The sequence below is a fragment of the Leucoraja erinacea genome, chromosome 18, assembly GCF_028641065.1.
Source record: "Leucoraja erinacea ecotype New England chromosome 18, Leri_hhj_1, whole genome shotgun sequence".
NCBI lineage: Eukaryota > Metazoa > Chordata > Chondrichthyes > Rajiformes > Rajidae > Leucoraja > Leucoraja erinaceus.
Genome location: NC_073394.1, coordinates 8691076 through 8716520, shown reverse-complemented (window position 1 = coordinate 8716520; position 25445 = coordinate 8691076). Strand labels below are relative to the sequence as shown.

The 25445-nt window shown below is 40.4% G+C and overlaps 2 protein-coding genes across 6 annotated transcripts in view; one reads left to right on the top strand and one right to left on the bottom strand.

Annotated features, from left to right (window-relative positions):
- The window catches only part of eif3m (eukaryotic translation initiation factor 3, subunit M), a 28153-nt gene extending 13924 nt beyond the window's left edge, over positions 1–14229 (top strand). The window contains exons 6-11 of the mRNA XM_055649243.1: positions 2138–2221; positions 2378–2477; positions 5020–5101; positions 10753–10896; positions 13214–13274; positions 13987–14229. Of these exons, the coding sequence (XP_055505218.1) occupies positions 2138–2221; positions 2378–2477; positions 5020–5101; positions 10753–10896; positions 13214–13274; positions 13987–14107 (592 nt within the window). The 3' untranslated portion in view covers positions 14108–14229. The remainder of the gene's footprint in view (positions 1–2137; positions 2222–2377; positions 2478–5019; positions 5102–10752; positions 10897–13213; positions 13275–13986) is intronic.
- Positions 14230–14365: 136 nt separating this feature from the next.
- Positions 14366–25445, bottom strand: part of LOC129705614 (coiled-coil domain-containing protein 73-like) — an 87514-nt gene continuing 76434 nt past the window's right edge. For 4 of the 5 annotated variants that reach the window (XM_055649234.1, XM_055649236.1, XM_055649235.1 and 1 more), the window contains 2 exons: positions 22063–22196; positions 14366–14654 (listed from right to left, as the gene is read on the bottom strand). In XM_055649234.1, coding sequence (XP_055505209.1) covers positions 14370–14654; positions 22063–22196 — 419 coding nt within the window. In that variant the 3' untranslated portion in view covers positions 14366–14369. The remainder of the gene's footprint in view (positions 14655–22062; positions 22197–25445) is intronic. The other variant, XM_055649238.1, reaches the window with a different exon arrangement.

Sequence of the window (25445 nt, the reverse complement as noted above, 5' to 3'; positions counted from 1 at the left end):
AAATTTTGTTTAAAGCGTAAAATTGCAGCTCTAGATTATAACAAAATTAATGCCTCAACATACTGCATTTGACAGAAGACGCCAAATTTGTCTTTTTTAACAAAAAGCTTTTAATCAACAGAAGTGGCAGTTCATTTGTTGTTTAAAGCAGCTGAAAAACCTATTAACTTGCTTTGAAAGAAAAAGTTAAAATCCTTGGATGTCACGAAGTATGAATTTGCAAGCTGCATGTGTCTCACGGCAAGCCTTTTACTCAGGAAAGCAGCCTCATTTCTATGTCTAAAGGGTGAACTGCTGCACACTTTCAGATGCTTGCCAAATGAATAATGAGGCAAGGCTGCACTCTGAAAGGAACAGTCTGATCATGCACTCTAGCAAACTTTTGATCCAGTTTTTGAGTGTACCCACTAATTCAGTGAAACCAATTTTAAAAGATAAAGCGCACATTGGCGCATTTTATCAATTGGCTCTGTTCACTTTTAGTGAGAAGACTAATATAAAACATCTGATGAAATTGGTCATTAATTTTGTAGCAATTTGAGCTTGCATTTTAATTTGTCCTACATAATTTCTGAGCCTCAATAAAGGTTACGACTGGCATCCAAAGCTCCATAAATAGAGGCAAAGTGCACAAAGGCAGGGAGATAATTACAAATCTTGACAAGGTTATTTGTCACCACATTTTAGCAAAGATGCGCAGGAGACATTTATCAGCTTAAGTCCAGGGATAAGAAATTTGAACCATTATGTTTGTGTTCTCTTTTAGAATGAAGATGATGGGTAGAGGCACACAAAATAATTAATCTAGATGGAATAGATAGAGAGAAATGGGTTTGATTGGTGAAAGAGTCAAAAACCGGAGGACCCAGATTTGATTGGCAAAAGGCAGTGGTGAGAATGATATTGATTGCGAGATACAGCATGAAACGGGCCCTTCGGTCCATTGAGTCCACGCCAACCATCGATCACTTGTTCACGCTAGTTTTGTTGTCTCAATTTTGCATCTACTGCCTGCCCGCTAGAGGCAATTTACAGAGGGCCGATTAATCTACAAATCTATTATCCCATCATCTTTGTACTAGATCTGTGGATCTCAGTGTGTCACCAACAAATTCTCCTGGCCCACTCATATTGAAGCAACGGCCAAGAAAGCACACCAATGCCTCTACTTCTTTAGAAGGCTTAGGAAGTTTGGCATATCCCCTACAACTCTCACCAACTTTTACAGATGCACCCTAGAAAGCATTTTATTACGATGCATCACAGCTTGGTTTGGGAGCAGCTCCATTCAAGACCGCAAGAAATTGCAGTGGATTGTGGGTGCAGTCCAGACCATCACACAAACCATCCTCCCTTCTATAGATTCCATTTATACCTCGCGCTGCCACGGCAAGGCCAGCAGCAAAATCAAGGATGAGTCGCACCCTGGCCACTCTCTTCTCCCCTCTCCCATCAGGCAAAAGGTATAGAAGTGTGATAACGCACACCACCAGATTCGGGGACAGTTTCTTCCCAGCTGTTATCAGGCAACTGAATCATCCTACCACAACCAGAGAGCAGTGCTGATCTACTATCTAACTCATTGGTAACCCTCGGACTACCCTTGATCGGATTTTGCTGGCTTTACCTTGCACTAAACATTATTCCCTTATCATGTATCTATACACTGTACATGGATCGATTGTAATCATGTATTGTCTTTCTGTTGACTGGTTAGCACGCAACAAAACAGCTTTTAACTGTACCTCGGTACACGTGACAATAAGCTAAGTTAAACTCAAAGATTTGACTGAGGCAGCTTTTATCCCACTGCCCCTTTTGGGCAGAAGTGCTCATGTTTTCATTCCTAAATGTAGTGTGTTAATTTTTTTACATTGTCCTGCTCTGAATTCTTCACTCTAGGATCTTAAATTGTTTTTCTTCCAAGAAAACCAATTATTGACATTTCCTTTGAATCTGTTTTTATTTCAAACAGTGTTGATTGTTATTTGACATTTTATTTAAAACAATTGGATGTAACCCCTCAATTGCAATTTTTTATAATCTGCCCTTAATTTCTGACAAAAAAGGAAAACGTAAAATGTTCTTAGTTCTTCATTGGAATTGTGTATTTAATTTCTCAAATTATTTTTAACAGTGATGCTGCTGCTAAAATTATGGTGGAATTACTTGGAAGTTACACAGAAGACAATGCTTCGCAGGCAAGAGTTGACGCTCATAGGTAATCCATTATATTGGGTTGGACTTTGTAAACTAAAGTAGTCATCTTTCTCAATTTTGATCTACACATGTGGTTATGGATTATTATATTAATGATGGTTCTGAATTTTTTTTATTTAATTGAATTGTGGAGATAATGCTTTGGATTTTTTTACAGGTGTATTGTAAGAGCGTTGAATGATCAAAACACATTTCTTTTTGACCATCTTCTTGCTTTGAAACCTGTTCGATTCCTAGAAGGGGAGCACATTCATGATGTAAGTTGTGATCGTGGTTTGTTAAATTACAATGCCTTATGCTTTCTTAAATTAAAACCCTAAAATGTTTATAGTTTAGCAGCGAATTGGTGTATAAAAACTGCAGTATAAAATTAAAAAGAACATTCAAACATAAAATGCATCTTTTAAAGCAATGTTTGATAGTGCTGACAAGCAGTGTTGGCCTATAAACACGTGACTGCCATTTGCGAGATCTTGCACTGTCTTTTAATTTTCACATTTAAAATAGGGTAAAGATAGCAAGATCAGCAGCTTACTAAGAACATTGAGGAAAGTATCTCCATCCATAGCTTTGACATTATTGTTTTCTTTGTTTCCTTTCGTCATCTCAATGAAAGGTACAATCTTGACTGTGGTAATCAAAGAGGTATATTTTGTGAGATTAATGCATTTTCTGTTAAATTGCCAGTGTTGTATTTGAGCTGGTAATCTCTTTAATAACATTCAGCACAATGCTCTGTCAAATAAAATTGCTAGTACTGGATGGATCCCAAAAGCTCTTTTGATCTTTTAGTCGTAACCCAGGGAGCATTGAAGTGAGTATGCATACTGGGCATTCATTCAATTCCCAGATGTTGCTGAATTTCTTTTTTTAAGTACAGCCCATTATTTTTCCTGTAAGTTGAATTAGCTGTTCTGTTCAGGCAGACTGCTGGAAATTCGAGGCAGAAACCATCAAGGTTACATAAAAGTGAATCTAATTTAGGCAAGAGTTTTGACATTTTCTAATTGAATTATATGCCAAATTCTGAGATTATTGTCATGTATCCTGCCTTGATTATTTGAGCTATTTTAAATAAAGCTAGAAATTACTAGCAATATAATTCGCACCTTGATATTCCAAAGTCTTAATTCTCTCAATTATTTATATCTGTTCAAATAATGTCCAAAATAAAGTGAATGCAAAGCTGTATAAAACTGATTTTATAAACCACTTTCTTGGCTCTACATTTTGGCATTCTAAATCGGCCCTTAACCAATTTCGGGCAAGAGTTTTGGAAAAAACATTTTAATCCAAAATTCATAAGTATTGCATAAGAGAAGAAAGCTCATCACAAAATAATGTTTCTCAGCCAAATGTCAAAAGACACAGCTGCGATGAGAGAATTAAATGAGTGGTCTTCACTTCTGAGAGTTTATCAACCTGGAATGTTAATTCCTTTCTCACACTGTGGATGATGTCTGGATTTGCAGAGTATTTCCACCCTTTACTCACTTTTAACTTAAGTTATAACTGCATTTCACAAAGTATCTATCCTTCAAGAGCACGTAGCATGAGAGTCATAAGGCACAGAAGAAGAAAAACCTGCAGCCCAACTTGTCCATGCTGACCAGGACACCTAATCCAAGCTGGCCCCACTCGCCTGTGCTGCACCCATATCCTGCTATACTTTTCCAATCCATGGTGCCGTCCATATCTTGGAATTGTTATTGTGCCTGCTTCATCTGGCAGCTCGTTCCATACTACCCTCTGTATGAACATGTTGCCCCTTGGGTTCCTATTAAGTCTTTCCCCAAATCTTAAACCTATGATCTCTGTTCTTGATTTCCCTACCTTGGGGGGGAAGGGGGGGGGGGGGGAGACACTGTGTATTCACCCTGTCTATTACCCTCTTTATTTTAATACGCCTCTACTAGATCACCCCCAGACTCCTGCACTCCAAGGCACAGACTTGCTGCCCAACCTCTCCCTTTAGCACAGGCCATTGAGTCCTGGCAACATTCTGGTAAATCCTTTCTGTACTCCTTTCTGCCTAGTGGTATCTTTACTACAGCAGGGTTCCAAAAACTAAAGGGAATGACTCATTGTCTCACAAACATATTGCACAACTGTAATATAACTTCCCAACTTCCATACTAAATTCCCTGACTGATGAAGTCCAACATGCCAAAGCCTTCTTCACCTTATCTACCTACAATGCCACTTTCATGGAACTGTGTACCTGTATTGCCAGATCCCTCTGCTCTATAACACTCCGCAAGGGCCTACCATTCACTGCATAGGCCCTGCCCCCGTTTGACTTCCCAAAATGCAACACCTAATGCATATCTGAATTAAACTAAATTTGCTATTTATCTGCCCACTTGCCCAGCTGGTCTAGATCCCGTTATAATTTTTGATAACCATCTTCATTATCTACGAGACCACTTATTCTAGTGTAATCTATAAATTTACTAACCATGCCTTGTACATTCCCATGCAAATCGTTGATCTAGATGATAAACAACAACTACTCTGAATTGACTTGTCAGATACTCTGGGAATTATTTCTTTGAATAATGGTTTTGTGTTTTGATCCTTAACTGTGGAGATAAATAAACTGTTTATGGAAACAGTTTGGAAGTATCTCAGATTAACTACATTTTTCTCACAATGATATCAGAATATTTAGGCTTCTTGCCAATTTCTTACTGCGTTAGCTTCTGTTAGGAGTACTTGGCGCAACATTTTTCAGTTTTGTGTTTTAATTGTGTATCTGACCTTTATTTTGAGTTTGACCCAGTGCATTTCTATTTTTAGCTCCTGACGATTTTTGTCAGTGGAAAATTGGCGGCTTATGTCAAATTTTACCAGAATAACAAAGATTTCATCGATTCACTTGGTGAGATTTCGTTCCTTAAATTAGAACAAGTTTAAGAATAATACAGTTGTAATATTTTTCCTCTCTCGCTACCAAATAGTAAATACTTGTATTTATCTGTTGCCCACTGCAGGCTCTGAACAATTAATTGTGTATCACAATGAAGGGTCTATTAATTTACAAGAAGTAGGCATTGTCTGCAAAGGAACTTATTTTGTCCATTCCCAGTTTCCCTTAAACTATCTTGGCCAATTCAGAAAATAACCACCTTGCAGGAGTTGCATCCATTCCTGATTGTAACAGTTCTTTACACTAATCCAGTAGGTTTATGGTCACGATCACTTATGGTAGCTTTTCAGTTTAAGAATTACTTAATATAACTTCACTGAGGTGATATTTAATTGGCAGCTCAGGCCTCTTGTTCTAGTCTATTACCGGAACTGCTAAGCTGACGTACTCAAAGTGTAGTCACTTGTAATATAGAAAATAGAGGAGCAAGCTTGCTCATTATCGTTGTCAATAAGCTGCTTTGTTGTTTGGGAGGAAAATAATGGTCCATATACTAGGAACAATTTTTCTTTACGGAGACTGTATTCTAAAGGAAATGCATTGGGTTTTCATAACAATCCAATGGCAACTTCCTGATAGGAACTTTGGATATCAGGATACCATGTTGTACGGTGGGATCCTACATTCAACTGTGGATTATTGAGCTTCTGACATTAACACCACCAGGTTGTTATGAAGCCATGCAGATATGTACAGGGTTGCACACAAGCTTAGCTTGGGCATCTTGATCGGTATTGGCGAGTTGGGCTAAAGGGTGTGTTTGACTATGATTAACATCTCCAGATGCTGCCTGACCAACTGAGTTCCTCCAATACTTTGTTTTGCTCAGAAATCAGGCCACTAATGTTGTAAGCTTCCTAGTTATAATTATGAAATGTTAACAACAGTTTATCATTCTAAGCTTCCTTCTATTTCTTTGTTAGATGTACCAAGGTCAGATATTTTATGTTTAGCTAAACACTTAGAATCGCCAAGATTGTGCTTCATTATATCCAGCAGCTGTTAGAGGAACAGTACTGAAGGAGCTGTACAAACAGCCCCATCTCCAGTATTCTGCCTGAAAGATCTGAGATGGACAGTAATGATGTTTTTGAGGTGAAGTGCATGGTTACAATAATGACCTGCCTCAGTCATTTAAATTTATTGAATAAATATGAACGTTTTATTATTTTGAATCTGCCAGTTTAATCAATTCATATTTTATTGTACATGTTCATAAAGCAACCTAAATTCCAGTTATTTGGCAGTAGCCACTGACAAAAGTACTTCTTGGCTTGGGATCCTGGTGCAGATTTACCACAGTTCCAATGCCACCTTAATTTTGTATGTTTTTATTTTGAATTTTCAGAATAGTAGGTTCAATAAATAATTGGCATTGAACAGCAAAGCCTATGCTTTTAACAATTTATTTCATAGAGATCCAAACCTTTTGGAAGGGGAGAGAATTTGACATTAAAGGCAAAGGAGCATCAACTTAAGAGAGTGAACATTGGTGATTTTGGGTGGCACTAGGGATCCGGGTTCAATCCTGACCTCTGCTGTCTGTGTGGAGTTTGAACATGCCATATTGTTTTTTTAAAGAATGTTGCATTATAGTGGGGTTGGGGTTTTTGATTTTTGAACTTTTGTTTATTATGTTACCTATATACTGTTTACAAACCCGTTCCATATCAGAACACATGACAATCAAACACTCTTGACTCTCTTCAGCCCTTTGAGCCTGTTCAATATGGTCACGGCTGCTGTTTTGACTCGATATGTTTCCTGTTCTCCCCCCACACTCTAAAATGTTATTGACTCAAACGTATTCAGCAGTGTGGCCTCCACAGCCCTCTGTTGGAGAATTCCCCAAGTTCGAGAACTCCACAGAGTTAAGAAACTTCTCCTCGCCTAATATCAGTCCCAAATGTCTTGCCCCGTATCCTGAGACTATGGACAGCAATAGGGGAAATATCCAGCCTGTTGAAGGATAATGAGAGTTTGCATCGTTGAATTTAAACATTACGTCCTTCGGATTTCATTGTTCCTGGAAATGTTGATGCCCACTAAAATGTGAGCTGCTTAGGAACAATGTTTTGGCTTACAATAAGGTAATTCTTGGCTTCTCATTAAATCAGTATGATTCAGACTAAATCCATTATATATTTCAGCCATGTCATAATTCTTAATATTGATCAGAGTTCATAATGGGTGTTTTGGATGTTTTTTATATGAAATTTCTACCAAAGTCAATCATTTAGTTGGTTTATTGACTGGTAATCTTGTCAGGGTTTATATTAGATTTTCCTAACTGCATTGTAAAACACCATTCAAAGTGTTCCATAATGTTTTCAAATATTCAGTGAATGTTTAGAACCTGACCAAAACACAAAGTGCAGGAGAACCTGAGTTCTTCCAGCACGAAGCAGCAACATCCACTGGTCATTTGATCCGTTTTTTCTGCAAAAAAAACTAACTGCTGGTGGAAATCAATGGGTCAGGAAAAGTCAGACAATATTTTGAGTCGGGACTCTTCTTCAGTTTTTAATTAGTGGCTCACTTTGTACCCTGACCTGCATAGTCTCACTATGTTGCAGACTGTTTGGGGTGGACCATGGGAGGATAGTGGGTTACACTGAACCTTATCCTTCAGTCTCACTGTTCAGATTTAACGTGCTGGCTCTGATGTCTCGATGCACAACAAAGGTTTGTATCAGGACCATGTGGGTGGCACAAACTCCACTTATCTCCAAGAACTATGCTTGTAAGAGATCGATAGGGGTCTGATTAAACAAACTTAACTGCACCTTGGATAGCTGAGTGACAGTATGGAAAAGATATGCACAATGAATTGCTGCGGAAAGCCAGATTCGTCCATCCTCTACTCTATTAAATAGATAATCTGCTTCATTGCTTAAGGCAGGGAGTGTTGATGTCAGCAATCTCCTTATTTACACATGCCGGGAGGGAGTGGTAATTAACACTTCAGCACTCCCACTGTGCTGTGTAATTGACTGTTTAAAAGGTGCAATGATTTCTAATGTAATATTTGTATTAAAATGTGATTTTCATATTGCGCTTGTTTTTGGTTGGCAGGGTTTAACAAATGCAGAAATTGCTTAGTGATGCAGAATACTTTATTGGTGCATTAGGAGTTTGACATAATGGTAATAAGTAAATCTGTTTGGCAGAAAATTAGATGCTTTTAAAACTTTGTATGCAGCTGATGTCTCTTCTGTGCTTGGAAATCAGTCCAGCAGCAAATGAGCTCCGTTTTGTAAGAAAACATTTGGACAATATTAGGGATGTTTTTGATCTTGCTCCAAATGAGTTGTCTGAAACAAACACACTTTCTTGAAGATTGGAATGGCAGTGTTTATTGTCTTCTGTGATTGAGAAGTTGAGTGCATTTTAGAAATGTAGTGATTTTTTTGTATCCAACATTAACTCAATCCTGCCTAACTGAAGTTACCTGACGGTTTCATGTTGATTAAATGTAAATTACAAAGGTAATTAAATTATAACGAGCATGCCACAATGTTTAAATAATTGGCTTTAAAAAATAAAATAATTACCAGTTTAAACAAAATTAGTTGAAGGTTTAAATGCTATTATTTGCATCAAGGTCTCTAGGCCTTATTTGTAAATGGTGTCTGTGAGGTGTACATAGAACACGGTCATTGCAGGGAGAACATGCAAACTACATGCTGACAGCATACTATTCTCTGGCGCTGCAAGGCAGCAGCTCTTCTGGTAGCACCACTGTGTCCCCAATGTTCATTCTGTTTTAAGTTCACGCTCCTTTACCTTTAATGTCAAATTCTCTCTTCTTCTAAAAGATAAGGAATTGTTAAACAAACCCAGGCTCTGAAGAAGGGTCTCAATCCAAAACATCTCCTACTCCTTTTCTCCAGAGATGCCGTCTGACCCGCTGAGTTACTCCAGCTTTTTGTCTCTATCTTTGGTTTAAACCAGCATCTGCAGTTCCTTCCTACACAACAAAAAGCTCTGCTGTTCAATGCCAATAATTTAACAAACATGCTATTCTGAAAGCTCAACATTAAAACATTAAACAAGATAGCACAGGAACTGTGGATAATTGGCATTGGGACCTCCTATCAAGAACTCTTTTAGTCAGTGGCATCAGTCAAAACAGCAGGAATTTAGATTGCTTTATGAACTTGTGTAGTATAGTTCTATAACTATACATTGGGTGGCACAGTGGTAAAGTTGCTGCCAGAGACCTGGGTTTGATCCAGACTATGGGTGTTGTCTGTACAGAGTTTGTACGTTCTCCCTGTGACAGTGTGAGTTTTCTCCATGTGCTCCAGTTTCCTCCCACACTCCAAGGACGTAATGTTTGTAGGTTTATCGGCTTCTGTAAATTGCCCCTAGTGTGTAAGATACCAGGATGATCGTTGATTGGTGCAGACTTGATGGGCCAAAGGGCCTGTTTCCGTACTGTATCTCTAAAGTCTAAAGTAAATAGTGGCAATTAAAGTTTTTCAGTGACAGGAAGAATAAAGGCAGAAACAGTCACCCATCATCAGGAATATGACATGCTGTGGAATGGAACAACAGGTGAAATGTTCAGGGGAGAGTAATTAAAAACAGCCTTCTGCAAGGGTAGTTTTGTTTGTTTAATATTTTGAACATTTACATGGTGTTCCAGTGGTGGTAGTTCACGAGCCAACGAGGCTGATGACCAGGAGCTAGTTGGGAAAGATGCCATTTTCTTCACTAATCTGCTGATGTGAAGCTGACAGTGTTTAGCATTCTGCAGAGCAGTTAATTCTGATATTATATATAAACAGGTACAAACCAAGATTTACAGTTCTGAATTGGTACTTTGCAGCATGTACGTCTTGCAATTAAAGGGTTATTTAAAATTAATAGAACAGTGGAGTATTGGAGGCATGATTTGAAATTTTGCAAGCTATATCCAACAGATGGCATGATTCCTGCTCATAATTTGCCTTTATTAAATGTTGACAAGATAGGCCAAAAGCAACAATCTTTTGTCAACTGTTTTGCCCTAACACATGTACCCCTTCAATAAACCTAGGCTCATCACCAATGCTACTTAAAGTTCACCACAATCTCATTTGCATTTGTTAATTAGGGATATTGCGCGTTAATTGATTTTTTTTTCTCCATGTGTAATTTTGCATTGTTGCGATAGCTATAGTTTTGCCCTAATGTACCTCATTCAAATGAGTTATGTTTTTCACTATAATGTGCCATTAATGCTTCATTTCACGAGACACTTAATTAAATTCTAAAGACTGGTTGTAACATTATTCAAGGCTTGATGTGCAAGATTTGCTTTCTGTTCTGTGAAGAAAGTTTTATGATATTGCCCTTCAATCATCCCATTTTATGGAGTTTGTCCAAAACCATTCCGGATTTTAATTCGTGTTGTACTAATATAGGCATGTGTTTTCTTTAACCTTGATCTATTAAAAGACAGAGTAATTAACATGAGTTTGTGTGATGTGGAACTTTGTGGTAATAATTGAGCAGAAATTGTTCATTTAAGGTCACCGATTTAATGCACAAAGGAAACTACACATTAAAAAATGTTGTGGCAGTGGACCAATGGTTGAATTGATCTTTGTCTGCAGGTCTCTCTCATGAACAGAACACTGCGAAGATGAGGCTCTTAACCTTGATGGGAATGGCAGTAGAAAACAAGGAGATTTCCTTTGACACATTACAACAAGAACTACAGATTCCTGAGGAAGAAGTTGAAGCATTTGTTATTGATGGTAAGCAAAGCCAACAAGTTATTAGCAATGTGTGCATATCAAATAAACAAGTTAATTTCAATACAGTATACCAGTTATTACTTTGTTGCTCTTTCACTATTGAGCGGTAGTTGAATAAACTTTTTTTATTAACTTTCTCAATCCCTGATGTGCTCCAGTTTTGATTCTGCAGTCAAGCTATTTTGTTTTTGACTAAGTTGGCTTCTCCTTTCATCTCTGGGCTATTTGGAAGGGAGTATAAGTTAAGAAGTGATTTGTTTTTGGGCATATCAACATTGATAATTGTCCACAAATGCTTCTGGGCTGGACCTCTGTTTGTACATTCCTCATCTCTTATTTTTAAGTGTAGTACAGCAGAGAAGTGGGCCCTTCAGCCCACCATGTCCATACCTACTTATTTTCTCATTCAAATTCTAGCCATTTGCCCATTGTTTTAAAATGTGTCTGGTAATCTTTTGGGAGAAAGCTAGAACAGCTCTTGAATTTGTTTATTGCATACAAAGTCAAATTTATTCATCACATGCACCAACGAAGGTGCTGTGAAAATGAATTTGCCAGCAGCGATACAGTTGAAAAAAATAACACACAATACACAATAGAATTTAATATAAACATCCACCACAGTGAAGAATGCTGTGGTGGAAGGCAACAAAGTTCAGTTAGTCCTCCTCCTTTGTTCATCCTTTGTTGGGCCATAAACCCACCGTAGTGGCCGCTACGGACGGCCGGATGTACAGGCCATCTCGTTGGGATGATCAAAACTCTGCCGTCAGGATGGTCGAACACACTACGCAGCTTGGAGTGCCCGAATCAGCCACTTTCTTGGAGATCAGGACACTCCTTTCTGGCAACCCCCAGCAAGGGTTCGCCCCCGCTCCGCAATGTAAAAGTCCACGCTACGCCCTCTGCTGAAGCTCTGGGCCCGACTCCTGGAAAGGCCGTTCCAATCTAAGCTGTTAGGCCACGTGAGGGAAGGCGGAGAAGCGACATGGAAAAAATCACCTCTGTCAAGGAAGCGCCTGAAAAATGGTTTCCCCCTTTTCTCCCCGACCACCCCCCACATAAGACATACTGAGAGACACTAAAACAAACATTTGGACATACTAAAAAATACAAAAAAAGTTGAAATAACGAACATGCTGCTGGCAGGGCAGCCAACTCGCAGTGCCCCCAGCCGACAATTGCAAAGCAAGCATGGCAAATAAACAAATTATTCAGCTGATATTTAAGCTCCATTCGAGTTCTCCTGTTTTTTTTTTTAACATTGATTCCCCTTATTATGGACTTCAAGTAGGATATTCAAACAAAGGAGATGGTGGCAGTAGTATAAGATTTGTCTAAAAGCTGCAGATTCCTGTCTCTGATGTCAAAATTACTTTTATTCAATTGATGGCATTGACTTGGCACTTGTAATGACATGTTGTAAGAAAAATATATTACAATCCATGAATTTAAAATCATCTAAATGTGCTTCCTTGTGCAGACCTGTTGAATGCATTGAACTTTTTTTCTTTCTGTAGCCTTTATTCAGTTTTTATGACATTCAGGATGTTTTGTAAACGTTGGTTTCAAAAATGGACAATGCTTTTAAGAAGCAGACAAGATATTTTATAAAATTATGCATCTCATTTGTTGCGTCTCAATTCAACCTCCTACATTTATTAATATTGGCTAAGTATTACAAAACTTTGCTTTTTAAGATTTACTATAGTTAAAGCTTTAATGATTACCTTAACACTTTTCAAAAATAGATCAATTAGAATACATTTAAATCTCCATTTGCAGGCTACCAATTATGAGAATTTGCCCCTCCACAGTACGTCACAGCATCTTTCCAACAGCACAATAAATTGCATTTAGTATATTTTAAACTAGACGTGCCTGTGCCTGACCCATATCGCTGCAATCTTTTCCTAGGTGCCTTTTTAAATGTCTTAATTGTAACCATCTCTACCACTTCATCTGCCAGCTTGTTCCATGTACATTCTACTTTCAATGTGGACAGTTTTCCCTCAAGTTCCTTTTAAATCCTTTCCTTCTCACCTTAATTCTATGCTCTAGATTTTCACTCCCCTAACCTGGGGAAAAGAGTCTGGCTATTCATCTTATCCATGTGCAAGATAAGAGAACTGTTATTTTAAAACTTTAAACGGCTAGATTAAAAAGTACACAATATTAGTCGTCATAGCACAGTTAAATTGCTTTTGTCTTTTCTGTTTAATACTTCAAAATCCCAGGTATATTATGAAAATAACTAAGTTGTGCATTTTCAGTAGTTCTAAATTCTATATTTTAAAAAAATATTGGATTTTTACAGCTGTTCGAACGAAGATGGTTTACTGCAAAATTGATCAAACACAACGCAAAGTAATTGTGAGGTAAGTTCACTTTATTCAAAACTCAAATTGTCAAGATAAACAGTTACCTAGTCACAGGTGTATAAATGGAAATGGTTTGCTGAAGTTACACATATTAAGAATCTTAGACTTTGGTTATGGAAGATCACATTACTTTGTTCCAATACCACAATAACGTGCTTACACCACGATCCTGCATTTCATGGCCACGTCCGCTGTTTATCATGTGATGTGAAGGTAGCCAAATCTGGATAAAAATATTCAAACTTTATGCAAAACTAAGCTCACACTGAAAAATGAACACTACTGTTCATTTGCGTAGCATTTGAACTAATATTGTGTACTATCATATCTAATTTCTGTCCTTTATTTGCACTGTCTACAATTTGACGCATACAACTTCTAAAAGGTGTCAGAAATAAAGCAGCCATTACAGGCACAGCAAGGCTACAAGTAGCTGTAAGCTGAACACATGTTCATTTGGAGAGCAAAGAGGGGAAAATACGGATCTTTGTGACCTTTCTAAGGAGAAAATACCCTTGCATCTTCATTTTCTGCCCGACCCTGTAACCATTGGCTCTGGAGCAATGTAGTAGTGGCTTGCTATGACAGACCCTTTGACTAGCTTAATTGCAAGTTAACTGAATGTGTGTATCACTAAACAAATCGCTTGACTGTGTTCTGTAAGTAATCCCACAGTGTCACTAACTATTCATTCCATTTCTCGTTCTAGTCACACCACACACAGAACCTTTGGGAAACAGCAGTGGCAGCAGTTGTATGATAGTCTGAACTCCTGGAAACAGAACTTGAACCAGGTCCGGAATAGCCTACTCAGCCTTTCCACTGCGTGAAGACCAAAAACTTTCAAACATTCAATTTCGACAACAGCAACAACACTTTCCAGTAAATATCCTATTTATGGGAATAATTTGTAACTTTCAAGTACCAAATAAAACAATGTTTGCTCATTGTCCATATTGTGTAATTGAAGTCTAATTTACAGCTGGACTTGGTAACCACCGCAAGTAACTTCACTGATAAAGCAACTTCCAATGCTGTGGCTCCCGTAATTAGTTGAACCTCAATAGAAATTGTACACAAGTAAAAATGAGGCTAATTTGGTGTGATCTTGATAACCCCCTCATTTGCGTTGTCAGCAGCTTTCCTTTTTCGTGTTTGCTTGAGTCGGTCCACACACAGAAACTTCTCGATTTTATCGATTTGTCCTTTCACGGTGGAATATTGAGTATCACATTCATCCTCAAACATTAGATTTTGGGTAGTGGACATGGCTATTTTTGGCACTTGGGAGCAATATTCTGTAGGCTGCTTATGACTCATGAAGGCAGGCAGGCAAGGCATCTTGAAACTTTCACTTGAAGGTGAGCTGTGTTTCTCCTAAAGGCAACAAGTTTTGTTATGTAAATAGCTAAGAGCCAGTTGTTACAAATGCCTTAATTTAAATAGGTGCACTAATCATTCAAAACTTAACCTACTCTTTACAAATCATTTGATGGTAGGCAAAGCAGTGTGCCCTCAAATAATGACCCTTGCCATTATTTAAAATCAACAAACTCTGGTCTGCCATTCTAGTCTGTCCAAAGATTCCACATGATTGTTAAATGGGAGATGCTGGCTTCTCTCACGTGAGAAATTGATAATCAAAGGGCTACATTTGGCTGGATCTGGCACCATCCACCTGAAACATAGTAGAATTGGCCTGAGCTTTGTCCAATCCTTCACTATGTACAAGAAGAAACAGCATTTGAGCACTCTTAAATTTAATATTTTACTGTAAATTGATAAACATTTAAAGAAATTTCTCAGGATATCCCAGCCAGACATAGCTTTTCCTTGTGTGGATGTCCTGGTCCAGATATGAATATGGTCCAATCTTAGGTTACTACATGTCTAGAGCCTTGGTTGTTTTATAATCCAGTAAAACAACAAACGTTGATTTTTAAAGCAAGCACCATTTAGGGAAACTGCCATAAATGCATATTAGTAATGAGAATTGTTCCATGTTTAATATTAAAATTTTACACAATCAAATAATAAACAATTTAATTCTACATGGAGTCCTGCCTCTTCCACCTTCCAAAATAAATGTTTTCATATTGACCGAATTATGTCTGCATTTTCAACACTATTATCCATGATCTGGAAGTGGCGGCGCTGTTAACAGCTGCGGCTCGCCTGCAGTCCGTCTGTCTTTACTTTTTTCTGTTGTTTTTTTTGTCTTGTTTTGGTTAAGTTTTAGTTTGTTGGGTTGTGTTAGAGGGGGTGGAACATGTTCTCTGTCTCTGTCTCTTCCTTCGGGGGAATGCGACTTTTTCATGTCGTATCCCCCTTCTCTGCCTCCGTCTGCGCTGAGGCCTAATGGCGGAGCTGGCAGCCTGCGACTGACCCCGAGGCTCCGGAGGCAGAGCCAGCCAGGACTTACCAACGAGAAGCTGGCCGTCTTCGGGGCTGAGCAGCGGTGGCCCGACTTGCTGGTGCGGCGTTCTGGCTTTCGGCGGCGGCCTGGGGCTGATGCAGCGGGACTCGGAGCTGAGACTGCGGGACCCGAAGCTGGGGCGGCGGCCTGGAGCTGGGGTGGCTGCCCAGAGCTGGGGCAGCAGCCCGGAGCGGAGACTGCGAGACCCGGAGTTGGGGCGGCGGCCCGGAGCGGAGACTGCAGGACCTGGAGCTGGGGCGGCGACCTGGAGCTGGGGTGGCTGCCCAGAGCTGGGGCAGCAGCCCGGAGCGGAGACTGCGAGACCCGGAGTTGGGGCGGCGGCCCGGAGCGGAGACTGCAGGACCTGGAGCTGGGGCATCGGCCTGGAGCTGGGGCAGCGGCCCGGTGCGGAGACTGCAGGACCACGGAGCTGGGGCAGCGACCTGGAGCTGGGGCATCGGCCTGGAGATGGGGCAGCGGCCCGGTGCGGAGACTGCAGGACCTGGAGCTGGGGCGGCGGCCCGGTGCGGAGACTGCGGGACCTGGAGCTGGGGCGGCGGCCCGGAGCTGATACTGTGGCGGGCCGTCTCGGAGCGGAGATGGCGTTCTGGCTTTCGGCAGTGGCGACATCACCACGGAGGTCCGCTGGACTGGAGAGCGGCATCTCCGGCCTGGATCGACCGCCTCAGCGCAGAGGGAGAACAAGGAGGGAAGAGATGGAAACTAAGACTTTGCCTCCATCACAGTGAGGATGTGCTTGGTGAACTCACTGTGGTGGATGTTTAATTTGTGTTTATTGTATGTTTTGTTATTATTGATTCTGTGTATGACTGCAGGCAACATAATTTCGTTCAGACCATAAGGTCTGAATGACAATAAAGGATCTATCTATCTATGATCTGAAGGAAATTATTCCGTCTAGTTCTCGCCTCTTAATAATTCCTCTCCGCTTTCTGGATCTCTGTCGGCTGACACCTAAGATAGACACAAAGTGCTAGCGTAACTCGATGAGACCAAGCGTAGACCAGATTGTTTCAATGAACACCTACCTACTCTCGATATGCCAAGGCCTGTTGCCTCTTCCAGTTGCTAACCATTTTAACTACTCTTCCCATTCCCATACTGACTTTTCTGTCCTTGGCCTTCTCCATTGCCAGAATGAGGCCACACACAAATGGGAAAAAAAATCACTACATATTCCGTTTGGGTAACTTACATCCTAACAATATGAACTGAATTTCAGGTAACTAACCTACTAACAACCCCCTTCTCTGCATCCTACGTGGATTCACTCCCATTTTTACCCTTCCCCTGTCTGCTTCCACATACATTCCTCTGCATTCATAATTCATACCTATCCCTATGTCACACATTTGGCTCTTCAGCTCTGGCCTTTGTCTTACCATCTACATATCCAAAAAATCCTCACATGTATCCACCTATCACTTAAAATAGACACAAATTCTGGAGTAACTCAGTGGGTCAAGCAGCCTCTCTCTCGAAAATGGACAGGTGACGTCTCAGGTTGGGACCCTTCTTCAGACCTATCACTATCCTGCCCCCATCTCTCCTCCATCCAACTTTCTCTCCTCCCCCTCAATCAGTCTGAGGAATAGTTCCAACGAAAAATATCATCTATCCATATTCTCCAGAGATGACATGACCTGCTAAATTACTCCAGCACCGTGTCATTTTTTTGCAAAACAGCATCTGCAGTTCCTTGTGCCTCCATGGATGCAAGGGAGATGCCTTCTACTTCGACAACAGTTTAATCTGAAAACGTCTCAAATAGTTGACAAAGCTATAAAGTGGGAGATGATAAATAAAGCAGTCAAGTGTGAATTATTGCATGATTTTTAAAGACAATTGGCATAGAAACAAAAGCCCGAGTGTACTGTAAGATTCTGAGGATGTAAAAAATCAAATTGAGATTAAAGCCACATTCTCACAACAGGTTTTGTACAAAGATCTGATTTTATTATTTTAACCTAGGTGAGACCCATATTGAATTACCACGGAAGTGAATTAATAAAGCATGCAGTCTCCTAAGGCCCCAGTTATAAACAGATAGTAAAACATTCAGAATTTTTATGAAAGTGTAGGAGGCACTTCCATGGAGAGACAAAGTGGCCAATGCTGATTTAAAAGGAAATAATATGAACTCTCTGATGATAACAGAGAATAATAAATAAACATTGTGAACAGAAAAACTCTGAGCAGACATCTCAAAACAAATGCAATACCACAGACTGACAGTAAAACATTACCGATGACTAGATTTAAATCTCATTATGTACAAGGTAAAAAGGGAGACAAAGGAGATGTGGAATTAATATTTAAGTACCATTGTTACACATTTGAGTTTGGCAGCCAATACGTCAAAATGCGAGTTAGTATTTAAACAGGAGAGGATATGGGAGAAAATAGGTTAATAATAAATTATGTAATGTGTTGTGGTGATGGAAGGCCTTTATCAAACGAATCAACACAGTAGCATGTTCTAGCATTTAAATAGAACAATAATCTGCAATAGTTCGGTTATGTTTCACGTTATGTCTTTGTGTACTCAATAAACCAGCAGAAAAACATCCTCCAATGTCATTTAATCTGGCTGTGCCGTGTTGCAGCGGTGTCCATTTGCATGTTAATGATAATATTACAGCAGCCACATGGAGAAGGGCAGACTAATCACTCAAATAACTCAGCTGTCAAAATGGTACCACAATCTGCAGTAACTGGCAAATTTAAAGCAAACCAACCTTAAGTGTTTAAAAGCAGAAAATTCTGAAATAATCAGCAGGTCAGTAGCATCTCACTCAATTTCAAGCTTCTCCCAGTTATGATGAAAGGCCAGTGACATGATACATAAAATCTACTTTGCTTTTCACAAATGGAAAATGCTTCCAGCATTTGTTTTTATTTTAGATTTGGAGCATGTGCAGTTTATTTGTTTTCATCTTTACAGAATAATGGGTACAAAATGGTCTGTACGGTGTGTATGTATATAGAGATCGCAATGCAATGAGGCAGGTGCAGAGAAAAATGTAACAAATTAATGAAACATACAATTATAGATGCATGGAAGTGGGTATGATTCAACGTGAACACAATTTGTGCAACTGAAAACAAGTATGTTACATCCTTCGAACTTCAAACTGAATTATTCATAGCAAACATTCCTTATAATTAATGTGAATAATTATAGTCATACAGTGCAGAAACAGGCCCTTTCGCCCAACGTCCACACTAACCAAGATGCCCCATCTAATCTAGTCTCATTTGCCCGCTTTTGCCCATATCTCACTAAATGTTTCCAATACATGTACCCATCCAGGTGTCTTTTTAATATTGTGGTACCTAGCTCCTCTGGCAGTTCGTTCCAGCTCAGATCCTTTCTATTCAATAGACAATAGACTATAGGTGCAGAAGTAGGCCATTCGGCCCTTCGAGCCAGCACCGCCATTCAATGTGATCATGGCTGATCATCCCCAAGCAGTACCCCGTTCCTGCCTTCTCCCCATATCCCGACTATTTTTAAGAGCCCTATCTAGCTCTCACTTGAAAGCATCCAGAGAACCTGCCTCCACCGTCCTCCGAGGCAGAGAATTCCACAGACTCACCACTCTCCTGATTTCATACACCATTATGAGATCATCCCTCAGCTTCCTGCACTCCAAGGAATACAGTCCGAGGTTGCCCAATGTTTCCCTATACCTCAGGCCCTCGAGTCCTGGCAACATGCTCCTAAATCTTCTCTGCTCTCTTTGTAGCTTAATAACCTCCTTCCTCTGGCAGGGTGGCCAAAACTGAGCACAATGAAGGGTGTTCAACTATATCACTGCTAAATGAATACAGTTCAGAAACCTATTTCCATGAAATTGACATAAACACTATAATTCAATGTGAGGTACTTACATGGGGGCGCCGTCCTGTATGGTATGGCTGCCCAGCCTGCAGCTGTCCGTTTTTTCATCTCTTTTTTTATTTTTAGTTAGTTAAAGTGATTTTGTTCTGGAGTTCTAGTCTTTTTTATGTGGGAGGTGGGGGAGGTAGGGGGTGGAAGGGGGAAACTACCTTTCAGGGTCCCTACCTGGTCGGAGAGGCAGCTTTTCTCCGGGCTGCACCGTCGACCCATCCTCGCGGCCTACCAGCGGGCCTGGAGCGGCGTTTCCTGAGGGGACCGCCCAGAACCTCGGCTTCGGCAGCGGCACAGCGCTATCGTGGAGCGGAGTGGGCGATGCCTTGCCCGGGTCGCCGCGCTGGAGCTCCGGTGTGCTGGGACCGGCGTTGAAACATCGCGGAGCTGCGGGTCTGTGGAGCGGCGGCAGTGCTGACTTGAAACATCACGGTGCCTGGGATCTCTTGCTGAGATCGCCAGTGGTGGAGCTCCATCCGGCGCGGCCTTGTTGGCTTCGGAAGCCGCGGTCTCGAGTAAGGAGGCGGCCGTTCCAGGTGTCCCTAACCGCTGAGAAGATTCTCCCGACGCCGGAGCACCATCACCCGGCGAGAACGGCCTGGAACATCAATAGGCCCGACTATGGGTGGACATGGGGATGGGACTGGACTTAGTGCCTTCCCTCATAATGGAAACCATTGTGGGGGGATGTTTTTTTATGTTAAAGTTCTTTATTATTGTCATGTTTGTATTCTTTTTTTATGTGCTACATTGGCAACAAGAATTTCACTACACCTAGGTGTATGTGACTAATAAATAAACCTTTGAAACCTTTGAGGGTTAACTTTAACATCAATAAATATATTGATACATTCAGGCGAACAATTAGCATTGCAGTTTTCCTCATTGATCGAGCGATCGGCTAATCTCAGCACTCAGTGAAATCACTTTAAACGGTGCTTGTCCATATTTCCTCGCTCATGTAGGTGACACTCTTAGAATCATTATAACCTTCACCTCAAATTTCCTAGTTATTAAATTATCTCAATTATGCCTGAAACAGTCCTACTTTAGTTAGATAGAGCTCTATGGGCTAGTGGAGTCAAGGGATATGGGGAGAAGGCAGGCACGGGTTATTGATAGGGGACGATCAGCCATGATCACAATGAATGGTGGTGCTGGCTCGAAGGGCCGAATGGCCTCCTCCTGAACCTATTTTCTATGTTTCTATGATCACTGACGAATGCCACCCTGGGTAATCAATGTCACTGGAAGATTGGTTGACTGCTGACATCCTCAAAGCTATCAAGTTGGCATCTCTCATCTTCACTCAAAACATGTCTGAGTCATTATTCAGAATATGATAGCATTTTAATCGTTAATTTCCAAAGCAACAGTGCAAACCTGAATATTTTTATGCTGATACATGTTAGACTAAATATTTTATCTGAATTGTGTCTCAACATCATACCAATGAAGAAGTGTGCTCCAATTGGGTGTACAGGTCATTATCATAGATCTTGCATATACTGTCCACAAACATCTTTTTAATCATTGACAAAACTACCAGTTTTACAGACATTGATCCAGTAACGATCTTTACTGTACTATTATCAGCAATCACTTGTCACAGTGAACTGGGCTCTACGTTACCTTACTGCAGCATTTTGCAATCGTTTATACTCCAACATAATTTTCTCCTGATGCTGGGTATAGTTGGGGTAATGTGTATGTACTTTTGGTGGCAATTTAAAATGGAATATTCAATACAAGGTATACTATACCACAGCCAAGATGAGGTGAAATGTAAAGTGCCTCACTCCAGTTAGACCAGGAAATCAAATGGTGTATATTTGAATGTCCTACGGTTAATTAGAAGCTGATTCTTTCCATCTAGATCAACACCTACTTGCAAAACCACATCTGCTCCAGGTTTGTAAAGCAACTGGAAGAAAAAGTTAATTCAAATGTTAGACTCTCAAATACGAATAGTGACTGGACTTTAAGAAATAGAATCAGGGGAAACCCATTTGGCTGATCTTTTATCTTAATGCCACTACCCTGCATGAACTCGGTAACTCTTGATTTCCTAGCTGGTTAGAATCTAGTTATATTTTAATTATGTAATGTATGCTCCATACAGTTCTGTAAAAATTTAAAGGTATAATTTGCAAGTATTGAACTCTTTTTGAATTTATTCTTGCCTTCACAATTGAAGCTTTTTTCTGAATATACTGCATACAACGCTTCCCTCTTTACAAAACCAGCTTTTTGAAGGAACCAGTTACAGTCTTGTTGACGTATGCACTCTGCCTATTTCTCCATCAGGCTTAATTGTAAAACCGATGCCAATGCCCTTCACAGTATTTTTGAAACCCATCTGTGTCATAAATTGTCTGTTTGCCAATAAAACTCCACATTCCTCTGAAATTAGCTAACCCAACATTTAGAATGATGTGTTAAAATGTACTTACCTGCTCTGGAGGCCGTGAAAAATCACAAAACGTCTGTGCTATTGCATTCCAATCTTCTTTGGAAATTCTCTTGGGGTAAAGAGGAACACTGGAGGTATTAAAAGTGTCATTCACCCTTTTAGTACTGGGAGAATCTGAGTGACAGAAAGGAAATGGTTACAACTACACTCAATGCTCTAAACTTTGAAATTCCCCAGATGCTAATTTTGAAGTCACTGAACTGCTAGTTTCTATCTGACCTTGAGAATTATGACTATTCCACTTTAATCAGAGACGCTTCACTGTTCATCCATTCACGATACAATTTCCTATTCTAATGCAAGCTTTGATCTTATACTGACAGAGTACACAAAAATCATTTGAAATATTTCTTTAAAATGTATCTCCCCTTGACAAATAGCATACTGCTTAACTAGTGGTTAATTACTAACGAAGAACAAATATTAATTTGCCAGAACTCCACTTTATTAGGCCTAGGATGTGCAAATTCTGTTATGTCTTCTGATTACTTGATTTCCTGTCAGGAATAACAAGAAATACACATTGTAAAGTTCATGTCTGTGTCTGGATTGAGTCATATTGGGTCTGGTAAGTTGAACATGTGAGATAGTAAATCACTTTTGATTAGTTTAGTGATAGAAAGCCCCGTATAACCAATACATTTCAGACTTTGGGAGGGAGCCAGTAGAGGAGACATACATGTTCCATAAGTTGCCTGATGGCTTCAACATAGAAGAGAATAGTGGATAGATGGGAGCAAGGTAGCTTCGATTCTGAGGATGCAGGCAACACGATAAGTTATACCAATTTTAACTGAGTTTTGCTCACTGGTGTGAGGGTGTTCCTACTAACACACCCACACACACACACCACATTTACCTTAGTATTGCTCATGACAGTCAGGATTCAATAGACAACAGGTGCAAGAGTAGGCCATTCGGCCCTTCAAACCAACACCACCATTCACTGATCATCCACATTCAGTACCCCGTTCCTGCCTTCTCAAATCAGAGGGAAGAAATAGATTGACAATTCATATGTAATTCAAGAGGACGTTAGAAGGAAAAACTTTAAAAAGAGTGTGGTAAGATTTGGTAAACGTTATGAATCAACACTGAAGCTGACTACAACCACTGGAAAAAAAGTTGAAAGAGTAAAGGAACAATGAATAGGCTGGAGAGCGGACACAAGGAACTGCAGATGTTGGAATCTTCAGCAAAACACAAGGTGCTGGAGCAACTCAGTGGATCAGGCAGCATCCGTGGAGGGAATTGATAGGCAACATATCGGGGCGGGACCTCTCTTTAAACTATGCCATAACTTTGCGTTTTAGTGAAGAGGGCAGAACAGACCAGGTGACACTCCAGGTGACAGAATAGGCTAGGCCAGGAGACCAGGTAAGAACCTCTTTCCCAGGATGGAACAATCAAATTATTATTGCATATAGCTTTAAAGTGACTGGGGCAAAGATTAAAGGAGATATGTGGAGCAGGTTTGTTTTTTTACACAAAGGATGGTGTATGCCTAGATCACCCTGCCAGTGTTGGTGGTTGAGGCAGATACGATAGTGGAATTTAAGAAGCTTTTGCATAGGATATGGATTATACGCAGGTAGAATAGAGATGGGTTTTGATATTATGTTCGGCACAGACATTGTGGGCTGAAGGGCCTGTTTTTGTGCTGTAATGTTCTATGTTCCACAAAGGGAGACCTCTGCACAGACTGGAAGAGACTCCTTTTGCAGAACAAATACCAAAGGCTATTAATGTTGTTGGGGGACTCCTCTAAATTTGTGGCTACCTGCTTTTTTGTGTTATCACAATTAACTTTACAGTTTATTTTAAAGTGATGATAAGACATAGATCTACGAAATGGCATTTCCTCCTTCTTAGATGAGTTGTTTCATACAGAATATATAATTTTTAGAAAGTTGTAGTTATATCTGGAACTTAACATTAACATCCTCCGAATGGAGTGTGCTTTAAGTGTCGTTGATCCTTGGCATTACTGAATAAAGTAGATTCTAGCCACAAAAATGGTGGCATCTTGCGGCAGCGGCCACTGCAGTCCGTCTGTTTTTTCTTTCATTTTGTCCTGTTAGGTGTATATTTTTTGATTTAGTTTTATTTTATTTTTAGTTGTGTATATGTGGAGGGGGGGGGAAATGGGGGAAACTTTTTAATCTCTTCCCTGAACGGGGACTCGACCTTTTCCCTGTCGAGTCTCCGTTGTCATTGGGCCTAACATCGTGGAGCCGGCGACTCCAACCGGAATCGACCTGGGGCTCCAGTTGCAGAGCCTGCAGACTCACCATAGAGGAGCTGGCCAACGTCGGAGCATGGGGCGCTGTGATGGCGCGCGGCTGCGACCCGACTTCGGAGCTTCGGAGGCTCCGGCTGCAGGCCTGGTGGACAGTAACATTGGGAGCTTGCAGGTCCCTGGTGGGAGACCGCTTTTCGGAGCTCCCACCACGGCAACTTCTCCCGCAACTTCTCCCGCACCGCCCATCGCCCGGTGTGGCTTTAACAGCCGCGGGACTTACCATTGCCCGCCAGGGGCTCTAGCATCAAAAGCCTCGATCAGCTCGATGCAGCACTTTGGACTGCTTGACTGCGGGAGAAGAAGAATAAAGAGCAGAGAACAGGGAAGACATAAGACTTTTGCCTTCCATCACAGTGAGGAGGTGTTTGGAGATTCACTGTGATGGATGTTTGTGTGGATTGTGTTAATTGTGTGTTTTGGTTTTTGTTGTTATGACTGCAGAAACGTAATTTCGTTTGAACTTTAATGTTTAAATGACAATAAATTCTATCTGATCTGATCTGATCTGATCTGATCCTTGTTATATTTATCTATTCTAGGGTGTGGCGGCACCACTTATTGTCAAACTGCAATAGCTCTGAGGGCGTTAAGTATCAACTGTAGAGCTGGACTGGTCGCACGTGGCCAAGAGGTTGCATTGGTGAACCAACTGAGTATGAATTTTCATAAAAGAGTAGACACAATGTGTCAAACTTTCTAATCTTAATCAGCAATGTAAGCAGTGAATAGTGGTGTACAGCATTGTTAGAATCCAGTGCTATACAATCTGCCACCAGCAAGCAAGCTGAAAAATCTACACTATATGTAGCTGATGTCTGGACTGTTACCAAGCAGATACTGTTATGACAAAAACAAAATCTCAAATAGTACACTGCTTGATAGACTGAAAAATACATGGGCTTTTGGCCCACCAAGTCTATGCCAACTACTGATCACCCTAGTTTTATATTACCTCACTTACGTATTTACTCCCCACACACTAGAGTCAATTTACAGAGGCCAATTAACCAACAAACCTGCATGTCTTTGTGTTGTGGGAGGAAACTGGAGGAAACTCACAT